The sequence below is a fragment of the Danio rerio genome, chromosome 20, assembly GCF_052040795.2.
Source record: "Danio rerio strain M-AB ecotype USA chromosome 20, GRCz13ab, whole genome shotgun sequence".
Classification (NCBI taxonomy): domain Eukaryota; kingdom Metazoa; phylum Chordata; class Actinopteri; order Cypriniformes; family Danionidae; genus Danio; species Danio rerio.
The window spans coordinates 15,079,250-15,097,368 of record NC_141040.1 but is presented as its reverse complement, the minus strand read 5'-3'; the positions used below and the strand labels follow the sequence as shown (position 1 = coordinate 15,097,368).

Here is an 18,119-nt window from a genome sequence, read left to right as displayed (position 1 = left end):
TAGAAAAGCGCAAAACTCCGCGTACAAACACAGCATGTCCCTTACAGCTAAAGCTTGCGTCAGTGACCCACAACAGAAGCAAATACATATAAGTGCAACCATTATTCATTTATTTATTCCAAATAAAAACAATGCTTCTAGCAATAAAACATCCATAGTGTAATGCACATTAAAAAGACAGTTCACCCAAAATAAAACATTACTTACCATTTATTCACCCTCAAGATGTTCCCTTTCTCTTCACAAAAGGAGATATTTGGAAGAATGTTTGTAATTGATAGTCAGACATCTATAGTGGGATATAACAAATTTTATTAAAGTTAATGGCTACTGATTCCCAACATTTCTCTAAATATCTTCATTTTTGTGTGATCAGAAAATAAAAAAAGAAACGAAAAGGTTTGGAAAAATTGGAGGGTGAATAAATGATAAGAGAGTTTTGAATTTGGGGTTAGCTGTCCCTTTAAATGAAATGCTCCAGTGTACTGTACAAATGCTGCAGCAAATAAATTAAAGCAGGAATCTATCTCTTAATATACACAACTAGACGAAATCCTCTTGACGTGATTGACCACAGTGGCAGTGTCTTTGAAGGCTAGCGGATTCCCTGCATTTCTCTGTGTTTTGGCGAGTGGATCATCTTCTCCTCCTCTCCGAGTGTCTGTATGCGCTTGTTCATCAGCTGGTGTCTCTTCTCAAGGATGTGCTCCTGAGGTTTCATGATCAGTCTGCCGTTCTCCTTCCCGTCTCCTGCAAAGTGAACCCTCTTTTTCCCTGGAGAGATGTTCTCTTCATTCTCTGTTGAAACGCAAAATGAGAATTTTCATTCGTTTTCGAAAAACCACATATAGTTAATTGTTTCCCTCTCATTATAATATCTGTGGCTCAAACAATGATGACTCAAGGGGCTACTTAAATTTCAGCTGAGTCATGTTTTTAGTGGTTATTGCACACTGCCTTTCCACTGCACACTTCACTCCTTAGCTCCCTTTTAGCATTTGCTTATTTTATTAGGCGCTCATTTATCATACTATATATTATTGCTCCCAAATAGTTGTTCAAATCAATGGAGAATGGTCAGTTTAATGCATCCTTGAACAACTAAAACAGAAATGTCTGATAAGAATTTATTTCTGTTCTTGTTATCTAATCTTTCGAATGAACCTTTAGTGTCCTTAAAAACAACAACAACAACAACAACCATTTCTGAAGGATCATGTGATGATAAAGACAGAAGTAATGATGCTGAAATAAAACGTTCACAAATCACATGAATAAGAAAATGACATTGAATATTTCAAATGGAAAACAGCTACTTTAAACACTTATATTTCATGATGTTTATTGTATTTTTGTAGCCTTGGTCTTTGTAGATCATATACTTCATCTAAAAATCTCTATTACAAACTAACCAGTAGTGTACATAATAAAAATATCAGCCATTTATACATTAACAGAAAGCTGTGCAGTGAAGGAAACCAGTGAGATGCATAAACAACACAAAAGATTAATACCTGTGTCGCTGGCGCTGAGCAGAGATAGCGCCCTCTGCTGTCGGATCAGATTAAACGCCTTCAACATGCTCTCGGCTCTGTCGTACACACACATACCCATAATAATGAATTTATCAACACCGTATACACGTGTAGTAGTATTCAAGGTTTTTGATGCTCACTACTAATGTTAGCTACTAATATCTATTACACTCACATGATCAAATTAGCAAAAGCTAGCTTTATATTATTTACCTGACCAGCTTTTCATTAGTTTGCTGTTCTCGGACACACAGTTCTTGTTCCCTTTCTGCAAAAAATAAAAAAATAATTAAAAAAATAATAAAAACAAGGTAAACCATTAGACACCAAAAGCATAGAATTTCTTAACTAAAGGTTCACCTAAAAACAAACAAAAAAATCCTTTAGACTTTTGTTCTTCAACACTCCAACACAAATAAAGCTATTTTAATGCAATCTGATGTTCAGTCCAACAAAACACCTTACAAAAATATATATGAACCTAATCATTAAATGTGCCGAGAAAGGCTTTTGTATACTGTTTGACAATCTCAACTGAAAAATGAAGAGAAGGTGGGACATAATGGCCAATGGTGTTTTGTTTTGATCACAGCTAATCCAGTGAGAGTGATTAAGCGCATCAAATGAAAAGCAAACGAGAAGCGTCTTGAAGGGGGCAGGCCGGCATGACAGATACTAGAGAGCATTTGATTGGTGAAGATCTGATGAGTAACTGAAGTATGAGGTGACATGATAAAAACGTTGATGCATTTAGGCTGCGGTGACACTTCAAGCTTTGTATGTTTATATCAAATTAACATTTTTAAAGGAAAACTATGTCACTGTTTGGAGAACAATAGCTAATTGATGTCCTTAAAACTAACTAACAACTAAAAAACTTTTTTTGTTTCACAGGACCTTTAAAGTCTCCTGAAGACACACTTGAATAGATTTATTTGGGGATATTAATTCCATTTAAACATCGATGGATTTACTGTAGCACATCAAATATGGTCAAACTCAAATCTGCTCACCTGACAGACAACAAATCTAGACAAATCTAACAAAAGTCTTCAGTTGTGTGAGGAGGATCAAAATTCTTGTGGGTTTGATTAATGAGTGAAATGAAAAAAAGTTAATTAGTGGGTAAATTAGGACAATTAATATTTTTAGATGTAGCATTTGATAACAGCAAGTAAATGATAATGATCCATTTCAAAATGAAAATCTTTAATTTTTCCAAAACCACAGGGCTTTTATTTGTCTTCTGAAAAGAAATTAAGTTACTTATGGATTCTGCCAATTTCCGTTCCTTCATTGAAAGTCCACTGGTAACACTTTATTTTGATGGTTTAATTTATTTTGATGGTCCGGTCTGATTAATATCTGTTGATACTGCTCCTTCAACATAGATTTTACTGACTATATAAGAAACTTTGCTAGTACATGTCAACTTACCCTAACCCCAACCTAACAGTCTACTAGGAATGCACCGATACCATTTTTTGGAAACGATCCGATCCTGATACTAAAACTGAGTATCGATCGATACAGACCCAATCCCGATACTGTGCCGTATTTTTTATGTATTTTTTTAAAACCTAATACAGTTTCTATAGTTCTGGGGCTCAAATAATGTATCTTCCTTAGTAAAAATAACAGACCTGTAAGTCTACTGTATATAGTAGATGGCACAATCTAAAACTTGATGCTGATCTGTTGTGGTCCAGCTTATGTTTCCTTTTTTAATATTAGGCTTTTTCTTTGAAATCTGTACTAGGCTACCATTATTGACCCTGATTGATGGTAAAATAAACTGTCTTTTAGCAAACCCTGATATTTTCCTGCAGGTTTAAAGCAGAATAAACTAAACTGTCTGAGTTTTACTTGGTAAACATTCCTTCGCCTAAACTTGCCACGAGTGAGATGGTAAAAGTATCTCACAAACAAAAATATAGAAACACTGGAGTGTCTTAAAGCCGTAAAGATTAGTCGATTGCCAGTTTGTGTTTGCACTCGGTAAACATCAGTGAACAGCAGTGAACTGATGACCTTTACGGCCAATCACAGTCATTTATGTTGAGCACTAGTGAACACTAATGGCAAATCAGCTGCGTTTAAGAACATTCTAGCACTTCTATTAGCTGGAAATTTAAATCCTTAAAATTTTTTCACTGTCAAAATTCAGTATTGTGATAGGTCTGATACAGTGAAAGAATTAGTTCATCAACTTTATTTTTAGTATCCATTCAGAACAGACCTTCAGGTCACTCGAAAGGGGGTGAAATAATAAATTCGTGTCACTTTCTCTTCGCTCATAAGATTTACAGCCAGCTACACAACATCTCTGTGCAGCTCCAGGCAATACTTTTGGGTTTCTTCCCACCGCAGCCTCGATTTTGCTTTTAAAATGGAGACTGTGTGAAAACAGTCTATGGGCATTTTTTGAAACATTCCTGAAAAGATCTAACAAAGGAAAGTAACAAATGTTGGATTGGAACAAGTGGAGGATGAGTAAATCATAACACAAATAAAATGGTTTGAACTGTCCCTTTAGCTTTCAGAAGGCCAACAACAGTGTGCTTACGCTCTAGCCGCTGCTCTCGCTCTTTGAGGGCCTGCTCTCGCTCTCGGAGAATCTGCTCTTTAAGCCGCAGCTCTGCCAGAAGTGGTGACTCTGGATGTTTGGGCTGCTCTGCCTCATCTGATCTGCGCCGCTGTTTCTCCTGGAGCCTCTTCTGCTCGAGGGCCACGTAACCGGAGATCAAACCATTCTGCAGGATGGACTCCACAGAGGGCCTCAGATAGTCCTGACAAAAAAAAAAAAAGACCACCAGTCAGGATGTGCCCAAACACATTCTGCAATATATAGTAGTCAACATCTGAAGTAAAAATACATGCTAACGATGTGTTAAACATGTTTCAAACATTCAGCCAATGTATGAAAATGGTAATTATATGCTAAAACATGCAGGCAGACATCCTCAGAGCAATCTGTTTGATAATCTTAAATTAAAATGTGCTATAAAGTTGGCATGGAATCAAAATGTAATATTATTTTTATATAAGTTTATAGTTGTGTTTGCTATAACAATGCAAATGTGCACTAGATTATTTCTTAAAAATTCTCTCAGAATCTTTAATAAAATATCATAACCTACCCTCTCCCCTTAAAATGACTTCACTTCTGATCACATGGAATGCATTTAGGGTGAAACAATCAGTGCGGTTCTTGGTTCACCCATTTGTCCTTACTAATGTCCATATTCCAACCACCTCCCAATGGATGATATCAAGCACTCCCTGACATTAATTTCTCATTTTATGACAGTTTCATTTGGAAGCATGTCAAAATATAGGAAAAAAGAACAATCTTAACTGCCGCGTTATGCAGACTTGAAGCATAAAACCATCAAACTTATTAATTATAATTCATCATCTGTATGACCTTTATAATTCTATTTTTTTTTTAAAAACAGTTAATATTGAAAACTGAGTGGAGCTTTCAGGCCTCTGGGCTGTCCAACTGCGGTCAGTGAGGAGATAAAGTAGAATGTGAACGTTATTTAAAGTAGTTACAGATACAACACAAATGACAAAACCACAAAATGATCATTCAAGTAGGTTAGGGGAACAGTACAACTTACTGAAGCAAATGGCATCTCACTAAAATAATCAGTCAGTCATGAGATTGTAATGTTACTCAACCAGTGTTGGCCAAGGAAGTTACTAAAAGCAGATTAATTTGATGCTAAATGATAATGTAATGTCACCGTGCCAAGATGCCATTTTATACCCTTAATGCAAAACTGTGACTGGTAGAATAGTAGTTAGTTAAAACATTACAAATTACCACATGGGCAACTGTAAAGGAAAACTTTACTCATTGTTAAGTTACTCTGTTTAACTGTATACTGCGAGTTGTTGTATTTTAGTTACAAGACATGTCGGTAAGTTTAGTAACAGGGTGCCAAACTCATTCAATTTAGGTGTTAATAAAGCTAAAAAAAAAACTGCATTAAATAAGCTAATTAATTCACTTATGACATGCACTGACTTTGAAAACAAATCTACATTCACTGGCCACTTTATTAGGTACACCTGTCCAACTGCTCCTTAACGCAAATTTCTAACCAGCCAATCACATAGCCGCAACTCTGCATTTATGCATGTAGACAAGTTAAAAACGATGTGCTGCAGTTCAAACTGAGCATCAGAATGGGGAAGAAAGGTGATTTAAGAATGTGGCATAGATGTTGGAGCCAGACAGGGTGGTCTGAGTATTTCAGAAACTGCTGATCTACTGGGAATTTCAGCAACAACTATCTTCTGTAGGGTTTACAGAAAATGGACTGAAAAATAAAAAAATATCCAGTGAGCAGCAGGTCTGTGGGCACAAACGTCTTGTTGAATGTCAGAGGAGAATGGCCAGACTAGTTCCAGCTGATAGAAAGACAACAGTAACTCATATAACCCCTGGAGCCTGGATCCATCCTGCCTTGCATCAACAGTTCAGGCTAGTGGTGTAATGGTGTAGGGGATATTTTTTTGGCACACTTTGGGCCCATTAGTACCAATTGAGCAATCGTGTCAATGCCATAGTCTACCCGAGTGTTGTTGCTGACCATGTCCATGTCTTTATGACCACAGTGTACCCATTTTCTGATGGCTACTTCCAGCAGGATAACATGCCATGTCCTAAACCGCGAGTGAACTGTACTCAAATGGTCCACACAGTAACCAGATCTCAATCCAATAAAGCACCTTTGAGATGTGGTGGAATGAGAGATTTGCATTATGGATGTGCAGCCAAAAAATCTGCAGCAACTTACTGTGTGATGCTATGAAGTCAATATGGACCAAAATTTCTGAGGAATATTTCGAGAACCTTGTTGAATCTTTGCCACGAAGGATTAAGGCAGTCCTGAAGGCAAAAAGGGGCCCAACCCGGTACTAGTAAGGTGTATCTAATAAAGTGGCCGGTGAATGTACTGTATGTTTTGTGAACAAACAGCATACTTTTATATTGTAAATAATTGAATCACATGTTTGAAATGGTGTTGAAATGCACTTTTTGGTAGAAGGTAGATATAGTGTTTTTAATCTTAACTTTTAAGACAGTTCAATGTTAGAGTAGAAACATAAATGCACAGATAAAATAAAATTAATATGCTTGCAGATGAAGGTGGAGATCCCATATTCCACTGTGAAAAACAGGGTCATGGATATTGTTTACTACAGATACAGTTGTTCCACAAATTCAGCTGTTATACAATACAATTGAATTCACAATGAAGACAATGAGTGGTGTTGTTACTTTCAGACTGTTGCATACTTTACCCTCACCAATATTTACCTTTAAGTTGAGCATTTTTGAAAGCAGTGTGTTTAGCTCATCCGAGTATCGGTATGGGATTCTTCGAAATCTGCCTTCTCTGATTTTTCGAGCCAGCTCTGTCTGGTTGTATGCTGTAAATGGGGGCCTAAAAAAAATAAATAAAATTTCTCATTAACTCACACTCAATCAGTTCTAAACTTTTATATACTTTTAAATTTCTTTCACCTGTTGAAGACAAAAGATATTCTTAAGAACGTGGGGGGGAAAGCACCCTTTGACATACTGTTGAAGTTTTTCCCCAACATTCTTCAAAATATCTTTTGTGTACTACAGAAAAAAACAGCTCAAACAGTTTTGGAACAAGTGAATTGTGAGTAAATATTGCTAGAATTTTTATTTTTTGGCTTAAACTATCCCTTTAAATTCAGTCAATGTACACAGTATTAAAAAAACTGAGGAGAACAAGAATACATTTATACTTACGATAAAGCACATAGTTCATAGAGTAAACACCCTAAAGACCATATATCCGATTTCTCATTATAGGACATGCGATTCATTTGTTCCTGTGAACGTAAGAGAAAAGGTGTTAATAAAACATGATGAAACTGGTACACAGATAAATACTTATGCATGCCAAGACATGAAGATTTGACAACGAAAAATTGTTCTAGGTATCTGAGGATGATATTCTTTCCAGGCACACAGAATTGTACTTGAAAGAACTTGGTCCAAAATAACTGTACACCATTAATCTGTTTGATTTTAGTATGCATAAATATAAAGGACAGGTGCCACAGTGGTTAGCACTGTTGCTTCGAGTCTTAGCTGGACCAGTTGGCATTTCTGTGTGGAGTTTGCATGTTCTCCCCATGTTCACGTGGGTTTCCTCTGGGAGCTCCGTTTTCACCCACAGTCCAAAGACATGCGCTATAGCTGAATTGGATGAACTTAATTGGCCATAATGTGTGTGTGTGTGTGTGTGTGTGAATGAGAGTGTATGGATATTTCCCAGTACTGGGTTGCAGCTGGAATTCCGCTGTGACAACCCCTGATAAATAGGAGACTATGCTAAAGGAAAATGAAGGAATAAATAAATGAATATGGATAATAATAAAGGGATAGTTCACCCAAAATATAAAAAGTCCTTTATCCAATATTTTAACTTTGCATTCTATATCCATACAAAAGAAGGCAAGCAGTATAACAAACAATTTGGTAACCAATACTTTTTCAAATATCTTTTACTTACAATTTATTGTAATATTCATGAGCTCTTTTTTCATTTTTTTTTTTTTTTATAAAAATAAATGTTGAGGTTTGGAATGGCCCAAAAACCAACTTTACCTCAATAAATAGAAATAGTGCTTTCGATAAACTCAATATACAGAATATAAACTATTAATTGACTGAATTTACAGAAAAAGTGCTATGATATATAAGATTATCATGGCTCGCTTAATTTGGGACTTGTGGATCTGAGCATCGATGGATTAGTTCAGTTCAGTGTGGTTTAATTTTTACAGCTTAGTCCAAACACTGAAGAGCAAAACTGAACTGAGAGTTTCAATTTAATACAACTTCTATGTTAAGCTGCTTTGACACAATCTACATAGTAAAAGAAATAAAGATTATTAGGATACAAGACTGTCACTTATATACTGACATCCCCCTGCCCTACCATATTTAAATGATTGTATTAATAAATGGACAAAAGGTGAATGCTTCAAGATAAAGAACACTTACTGGCGACATGTAATATGGCGTTCCAACAAACGTTTTAGCAAAGCTTGTATCGTGGTTTAGTATGCGAGCTAAACCGAAATCGCCAAGCTTTACATTCTGTTTGGCATCCAGAAAGATGTTTGCTGGTTTCAGGTCTCGGTGCAGAACTGTACTGCTGCCGTTACTCCTACCATGGCATTCTTTTAACGCCAGAGACAACTGTGCCATCACACGCAGGATGAATTCTTCCTCCAGGTATCGCCTGCAAAGAAAGGGGAAAAAAAAAATCTGTAATTTAGAAGAAGCTTGAACAACAAAACAGCAGAAGTTTAAAGAGATTGTTCACACAAAAATGAAAATTCTGTCTATATTTACTTGTTTCAAATGTGTTTGAGTTCCTTTCTTCTGTCAAACCCAAAAGAAGATACCGAAGAAAAAATACCCACCGACCGATATCAATAAATTTGTTCCTAAAAATGAATGTCAATGGTTTATTTGATATTTTTCAGGATATCTTGCTTTGTGTTCAACAGAAAAAAAGACATTTCTAAAAGTTTCAAACCACTGTGAGAAAATGAGGAAGGGTTCATTTTTGGATCAACTTTCATATATTGTAACGTTACTTGTCTTTGATGCTTCTGTTGATGAGGCTGGCGAGATCTCCACCCTCACAGTATTCCATCACTATATATAATGTCGTGTTCGTTCTGTCAATAATTCGGTCATGGTATCGGACGATATTTGGGTGCTTCAGCTCACGGAGCAAGTTGACTTCTGACACCAGCATCTGTTTCTCTCCCTCGGCCATAGTGCCATAGTCCAGAACCTTCCAGACCAGAATCTAGATAAGACATGATTCAGATCAATCCACTGGGAAAAACACCAAAGAATCTGCTACGACCAGCTGGCAATATTACTTTTCTAGTTGCACTAGATCATAACATACAAATAGGCCTGTCATAATATCTGATTCTATGTTGCACCAAAATATATTGTGGTATTGACAATATAATAGCATCACAATGCAAGTACACTCTTCCAAACAACACATATTTTCTTATGAATATTTAATTTAATTATAGTAATTTAACCAATTTAATAATTAGGCATTGGAATTTAATCAATTTAATAATTAGGCATTGGAATCAGAGTGTGAAAATGCCTATACTAAATGAATAATAATAAATATTAACAAAAATTGTGAGGTAAAAAGTAAAAGAGGCTGTGATATCTGCTACCAGATCTATTTTCAGCTGTCAGACACCCACGTGAAAACATACAATAGGAATTTCTACTAAATACTAGTGTTTTTAACCATACTGATGCTCACAAATCCAATATGAGCTCCAAAATCAGCTAAAACGTTACTATAATAGTTTTTATTATGTATGAGCGATATATATTGAATCACAAAAAAATTATTGAGGTCATGTCCATATGTTCATAAGTCAATATATTGATTATTATGACACGCCAACATACAAACGGTATAAATTAACGTGAATTTGAGCATAAACAGCTTGATACAATATGCAACTTTTTGGGGACCGCTTCAGCCTTTGATTCCTAACATTTAGGAACATTTGTTTTAAAATACGCATATTCGTTCATTTTAACGCTTCCGATTTTGATATTCATTCCATGTTGAATATTCTGACCTAAATTGCATTTAAGTATACTTTCAAAACAACAACAGCACTATTTACTGACTGAAAACAATGTTGTGCTTTGATAGCCATTGGCTCTTAATATGACTTCCCTATTTAGTATTTCCAACAACAAAAAAACACTTTTCTGAAATTAATTAAAGAAGAAAGTCAGAATGTGCGAATATAAGACCACCTTAACCTTAACCATTAGCTGTTTTTATTAAAGGTCGATTACAGAAAGTATACAAAAGCATACTATTTATGCAAAGCTCAGTTAAGTCGGTATGTTATCAACCTTTCCATCGGATTTCCTTTTGATTTTCTGGCATTTTCCATAAGATCCACATCCTATGGTGAGCAGCACCTCGTAGTCTTCAGTTTTGGATGGCATCGCGTTCAACAGCAACTCAGCAGATCCAAACACACTTCACAAATACAGCAGACCTCAATTATTTATCATTAGCGAACTGTAAGGATAACACAACACATGATTAACGAAATGAGTTCACTTACCGTAACTCACTCACTACTTGAACGCTGTGGTTTTACTTCCAGTGTGTTTTATTGTTTACCCTTAGTTAAAACGCGTGTACGTATTTTGTGAGTTGAGAAACAAACAGACGCGACAAAATAAGCTGATTTTCAAACGTGTGCGCAAACGCCGGATTCTGATTGGCTCTGCTCGATGGCTGGCAGTGATCTCATTGGTCCGTACAGACGCACAGCGTGCACGTTGCCAGGCGCCGAAGAACCGCGAGAACGCCCGGGAACAGCGTCGTATATTAAAGTTGTCCTGTCCAAACCTTTATGAACATCTTTCATCTTTTGAAAATAAAGTAGCTGGAAAGGAGCAGCCATTGACATCAATAGTCAGAACAAATTTCAAAGTTGTAATTATTTATAATCATTATTTGATTAGTGATTTGACTTTAGGTAACGTAAGCAGGCATATAGCTTTATTAAAAATCACTATTTCCAACTTCATTAACGGTGAACCACACAACAGTTTTGCCTGATCACAGTTAATAATAATACATTTAGCTAGAATTATGAAGTGATAAAAAGAGAGACCACTAACTCCCCTCTCCAAAAAAAAAAAAAAAAAAAACATTTCACTCTTAGATGTACAAATAGAAAGTAACAAAACCAAACAAAAACCTGTTTATTGTTTTACCCTATTCATCTTTAGTGTTGATTATGTCATATTAGCCTGAGTCATCTAGAACTAACAAATAAACAAACCATCCAACCAACAGACACTGAAGATGATTATTTGCATACATATGGTGGCCAGCAGGTGTCGTCAGCCCGTGGTGTTTCGAACTGCTTTAAACCCATTGCTTTAAACGGTGAAAGATTTTGAGTCAAGAAGCAATTTGTTTATTTTTTCAAAAGAAACTGGCTACTGATTTTTCCAAACGCATGATTAATGAGAAATATGTATTTATAATTTATATATTTATGTTTTTGTTGTAATATACATTTAGACAAGAGACAACTATTTAAAAATTCCATTTAAAGTTGTCTATGAAGATTTATAGTTGGAAAGTTACAAAAATGTCTTCATGGAATACGAAGTTTACTCAATATGGATAATTGCCATTAAAATAGATTAAATTTGATGTAAATTGTATTTTGCTTCTTGCCAAAAAAAAATAAATAAAAATAAAAATAAAGCCTACACATTAAGCAACATAGGACTGATTTTGTTTATAGGGCTCTATTACACAGTGCACTGGTGGCCCGCTAGGGAGCAGCGTTGTGTTCGTGGCGCTGGTTGGCTCCGGGCGTGGCCCTGATGGAAGTTGACAAACTTCTCCTTTACAGCCGACGACAGGATACGAGTTCGAGATAAATAGCCTGCCAGACACCGAGATAAAACCATTCATTTTCACTTGAATAATAGGGCCATTATTAGACTTATCGTCGATTATAAGGCACAACTAAGTGTTTTTGCTCATGCCTTTTGTGAAAGACTTCACACGACACGACTCCTCAAACCATAGCCTTCATATATAAAAATATATATATATTTTTTAATCTTACGTACTCACTGTAATTCGTTCAGCATCTGTTTAAAATCAATTTAGGCATTTATACAATTACTGAAAAGCCAATGTACAGCACACATAATATACAGCACCCCAGTATACTGAATTAGGATATATATATTAGTTTTCTATTTTACATATTCTACATTCCAACTGCTATTGCAATAGATCCATTATTAAAGTCATTATCCGTCATAAATCCCAAGTGAGTTGATTTGCCATCTTTGAAGACATCATTAAAGAATCAAAACAGCATGAGCATGTGGAAACTTATTTCATATTGTGTCTATAGCAATAATTATTTTTTTTAAATTATATATTCCCACGTTGTTCACATTTATATTTAATCATTTAGCACATCGGATTTTTTCACATAAGAGCGCACATAAAATGACCACAGTAAGTCATAATGTTAGTATTGGTGGATACTTAAATTGTAGATCTGCTGTAGGTTACCCTTTACTTCAACCCAGAGAACCATTGTGAGGTTATTTATAAGTAGACAATGTTTTAAGCGTTATTTTTCAATGAATATGGTATGAAATAGGACTTAATCTCCTTTATTGTCTGCGTGAACAAAGTTGCTGAACCCTTTATTTATGATGTACTAAAAAAAAAATGCAATACTGAGTAGGGACGGGGCTTTCCTGTTGCATCATTTGACATCATCACAAAAGGACCCACTCCAGTCATAAAAAAATGGTCAGATTTTAAATTGAACATTACCAAAAAAATAAAAAATAAAATAAAAAAAAAAGTTTTGCACAAATTGATTGTTCAGCTAAAGCAATGGTCTCAAACTTAATTGTGTTTGATTAGGCTTGGAGCAAAACTGTGCAGAGCTGCGGCCCTCTAGGAATCGAGTTAAAGACCTATGATCTAAAACAGGGCTATTCTATTGGCGACTGTGGGCCAAACCCAGCCCCCAAGGCTATTTGTTTTGGCCCTCAAAATAGTGTGACCAAGACATCAAATAAAATTTAGTTCAGTCGAAAAACGGCCGCTATAGTAATGAAGTGACGAGCTCCAGTTGAAGCCTACGCAGAGCACGAGTCACCTGACACTGAGTGGCGCGAGCAATCGAAAACATTTATGCTTGTGAAAAAGACCTTTTGTACAATGCACTGATATAGTTAATAGGGTTGCAATGACTATTAACTGCGCTTTAATTCACTTCAGTTAACCGTTAAGGCTTCAAAACACTGTGTTTCTGTTGCACGGAACAAAACTGCTGCAACTAAACAAAGTTATGCCAACTGTTAGTTTAAAGTTCGGAGGCTAATATGCATGCACATTGGATAAACTATAGCAGCAGGCACTTTACTTATTGCGTCTTTTTTCTCATGCAAGTTGTTTCCAATGTTGTGTTCCAAGTTGATTGTTTCCAATTGAGATGTGCGCACATGACGCACCAGTGGACCAACACACTCTTGCCCTGTAGGCGCACACAGTAAAAATGGTCTCACGCTGTAGTGGTGAGAGCTGTGTGTGGCTTTCAGTGCAATGTAAACAAAAGATACGTTAGACGAATTATTACAAATTATTAAAATGATTGTTTATATGAACGCAGAAAAACAACAGTTCATTTAAATTCTTAGTTAAAATATAGCTTTTATGCTATGTTTTATTTATTTACTCATTGTTCTGTCTTTTATTTTCATTGTAAAATGATCACTCATGTTTAAATCAAAAACGTTTTCATTTATTTTTTAATCCAAAGAGAGAAATGGACTATTATTGGTTTTCTATTCATATTTTGTGCTGTATTTGGTTCCTGAGCAGCAATAAACAACACTTTAAAATATAAGCAGTTTTCTAAACTATTTTCTAAACTAATAGTGTTTTGAATTTAATAAATGCATATTAATCGTAATAACCGTGATTATTCTTCAGACTGTAATCGTTCAATCAAAATTTGTAATTATTGCATCCCTAATTGTTTGTAAGCAGTTTAAAACATATGAATGGGTCTGAATGTAGAAGAAGCCTACTTGTGCAATACATTGATTTTGTTGTGCATCGAAATACATTTCAATATGTTTGTAAAAAAAAACCACATTGTACAATGCAGTGATGTTATTTAGTTTCAAAATACAACATATTAACGTTTTAATTAAAAAAACAAAACAAAAAAACAAAACAAAAAAACAACATGGTTGTCTTAAGGAGCAAAAAATACAGCATATGGGCTCTTATATTGCTGTTGTGTCATCACTTATTCATATCTCTCTGACCCTCCATTCATGAACTAACCCCTATGACAAACTAATTGAATAACCCTGATCTAAATAACAATGTGCTCGAACAAAATAAACATTGAAATTTTGGATTTCACACAGACGTCAAGACATATTTGACAATTGCACAAATGAAACAACTCATCCTACAAATATGTTCATTTCTGGTGAGGTAAAATTTTAAATGTAAAAAAAAGTTGAATGTAAAGACTGACAAGGCCCTTGAAAATAACTTTTTTTGTTCTTGGGCTTTAGCAACAAATGCTAAAACAGATACAATGTGACATCACAAAATGAAAAAATTCCCATTTTCCTTGTTAATCATTATTTGTCCTAACCAGCCATAACAGTTTTGTTGGATAACAACCCTAAAACAGTCAACATATCCTAGAGATATGAACATTAAAATCTGAATGATTAAGTCTAATAAAATTTTCTGATAAATCTTTATGGTCTTGCCCCTTTTTAGGGTTAAAATTGACATTTAATGTTACTTGTGTAAGTCATTAAAAGGTATAATTGTTTAGATGAAAATGTTTACACAAAACTAAATCATTTCTAAAATGAATAATTAAATATGTCTGGAAAGTTTAAAAATAGGAGGAATAACAGTCAGAATACCATTTTAGCTGCAAATTGTAATAATGAAAAAAGAAACAATAATGACCTAGTCCTTTTTATATCATGAACAGTCAAATCTTGGCAGATAAAATACATAAATTCCTAAATTAACAAATCAGGGTTCAACGCTAAGGATTTTTTGTACTGGTCTGATCCAAAACTGGTCTGGCCCCACCAAAAAAAAGGGAAGTTAATAGCTATATTTTAGCCGCATATTTTAAATAATTTGTTAAAAATAAAGTCTGTGAATCTACAATTTTAATACTTAAAAAATGTAATTAAATCGTTATGCAAACAAAAAGAGTAGTATGAAAAAAATTTGGAGGTATTTTATTGCAGTTCGAAATTATTTAACAAAAGGTGGGCTGACTTGTCAAACTGATGGCAAACTGCAAAACATCACTTCATTTTTTTTGGCGCGTTGTTCACACGTAAATGTCTGCTTTTAAAACATTAGAAACAGACATTTTCTTTTAGCCTTATATTTAGATGTTGCCGACATGTTGCTGTTTCTTCTCTGTACTGGTTGCTACCAGGTTATGGAAAAAAACTGCATGCTCAAAACATCAAATCAGATAAGAGGAACCGGAAAGCAATATGGTGTTTAGGACATCACAGAGAAGGTAGTGTTTAAAGACTTAAAAGCACAAACTTAAAATGCACGCAGTTGACAAATAGTCGCAGACAAATTAAATGTTAGTGACAAGGCAGGACTGTCCCAATCTGGCCAGTAACGATCCTGTCTACTGTCCCAAGCGTCTCTCACGCTGGCCTTGGGCCACCGGGCAGTTTTTATTATTGAGCGCTGCAAATATTTTAAAAATTCTTAGGAAGGACCACGTTTAACTTTGATCTGAATGATATAAAATTAGTTTTTTTTTTTTGTTATTTCCACTATTGCCTGTTTAAGTGTTGACACACTAGAAATGTATGTGAACAAGTAAATAAAGCTTGTAAACAGATGGATTTAAAATACTGTTTGTGGCTACTGTAGTTTTTTCTCTGAACTGGAATCAGGGCAGAACAGTGGCGTAGCGGACGGGCCCGCAGGGCACGCACCGCGGGGGGGCCCCGCGTGATTAGGGGGCCCCACGTCGTCGCGATTTTCAAAAATTTAAAATCCAGGAACCGCAATAATCAAACTCTTGGGAACAACTGTGGACGGAACCAAAGTTCACAGGTCTGTGTTCTCTGAACACCTCTCAAGCGGTGGACTACTTCATTCTGATTGCTTGCCGCCGAACCGCGTCATAGCCAATGAAGACGCGCCGCTGTTTCTCGCCGCCGGTTCTCGTTAAAAAATGAATGACTTCTGGCTACTTTGACGCTCTCGCCGCTTTCGGTTTGTGATCGCTCCTCAGTTTGTGAAGGATTCCCCGCGTTGTCGCTCCACTCCGCCTCATTTCCCCGCACCTCAATTTGTGACATAGATATATACACTAGATATTGTATAGGGACCCTGAGCATGCGTCAATAGCGCAGCCACATTGGTACAGTGCTCCCAGGACAAATGTCATTCAGTCGCACTAGACAAGTGTTATTACGTGAAGATGCGGGACTGTAGCGCTGTCTACGAGTGTAGTAACGAGCAAACAAAGAAAACAAAGCACAAAGGCAGAACATTCCATAGGTAGGATTAAGTTTTTTACGTTTTTGTATGTTCTGAAATTTGTGCTAAACAGGTAGCGTTATTGATAATAATAATACAGCCACTTACTGCATTCACTATAAGTCAAATTAGCTCCAATTCGCACTAAATACTCGGTTTATGCTAGCTTTGTTGAATAAAATCAGCAAACAATGAAAAAGAAATATGACAACGAGATGCTGCGGTGCCAGAAACTTGTATTATTGTCGGCTAGTGAAGGAGTCTTTCATAATGGAGATTCATTCACAAACAAATCGCTCCCTCCGTCAGTATGAGGAGTGAAAGCAGGAGAGGAGCTGTGTTTCAGGACATGATTAGATCAAATTTAACAGGGAGGTGGATAGTACATTTCTGTACACACAAACACAAGCTTTTTGTCAGGAATGCCCGTGCGGTCACTGATCCATCAATGTAGAAAAGTGATGTAAAATTATAATTTTCATAATTGAAATAAAAATAAAAATACTAACATCCAGGAAAACTCCCGATCATAGATATATGTGTATAGGCTATGTGTATATCTCTGGCTCTGCCGCCCCAACCCCCCCCCCCCCCCCCCCCCCCCCCCCCCTTGAAAACTGGGGGCCCCATCGGTGATCCCTGCAGGGGGGCCTCCGCATTTTGCGCTACGCCACTGGGGCAGAATATCTTGTGACATCCACTTCTCAGAAAACTTACAGTCGAATGGAACAAACCTCGGAAGCTGGAAGAGAAACCCAGAAAATATTCAGTCGTGAGGACCAGGATTGCTTACCGCTGGAAATTCAGCATTTTAAAGGCCCGTGCACACGAGACGTTTTTTGCTTGCGTTTTCCATCGTCGTTTAACGCCTCCTGACTAAATAAAGGGCGTCAATGTAATCGTGCATACCAACGCGCAAAACGCCAGCCGCAAAAGCGTCATTAAAAAAAACAAAACGCCTCATGCTTTTTGGTTTTGATGCGCCGCGTTAAAACCTTCTCCGCCAATCAGATCGGCACTTTTGTTCACGTGCACGGAGCTGCTGAAGTTACAGTAAACAGCACTTAGAGGCGCTCAAGCGCAAAACTGTCAATGTGAGCGCACATTGAAGAAGATACCCAGAGGCGATATAAACATGCAGCTGCTGATTGCTCTGTACACAATAATCATTTCTCCATCGCTAGAGCTGGAGCTGCTGCTTGAACCATCCATGCTTGTTCGAGTCACCAGTAACTTAAACAACAAGCATGTTAACATCCTCTCCTCCTCTGCTTCTGTGTCATAAGCGGGTGTCAGAAGCTTAAAGTTGTGTAGCGCCATCTAAAGTCAAGGAGTGATTTTGCATACTCTTCTGCTTGATGCCAGTGAAAATCGA

General features: G+C 36.3%; 2 protein-coding genes across 2 annotated transcripts in view; one reads left to right on the top strand and one right to left on the bottom strand.

Annotated features, from left to right (window-relative positions):
* LOC137488715 (uncharacterized) overlaps nt 1-18,119 on the top strand; it is a 731,364-nt gene that overhangs the window by 40,526 nt on the left and 672,719 nt on the right. The window lies entirely within an intron of this gene.
* nek2 (NIMA-related kinase 2) lies at nt 94-10,839 on the bottom strand. The gene is given in 10 exon segments (NM_201050.1): nt 94-798; nt 1,515-1,591; nt 1,749-1,803; nt 4,102-4,324; nt 6,871-6,997; nt 7,336-7,418; nt 8,599-8,839; nt 9,201-9,418; nt 10,522-10,651; nt 10,740-10,839. Coding segments are annotated over 9 exon segments (1,323 nt in total). The 5' UTR covers nt 10,618-10,651; nt 10,740-10,839; the 3' UTR covers nt 94-595.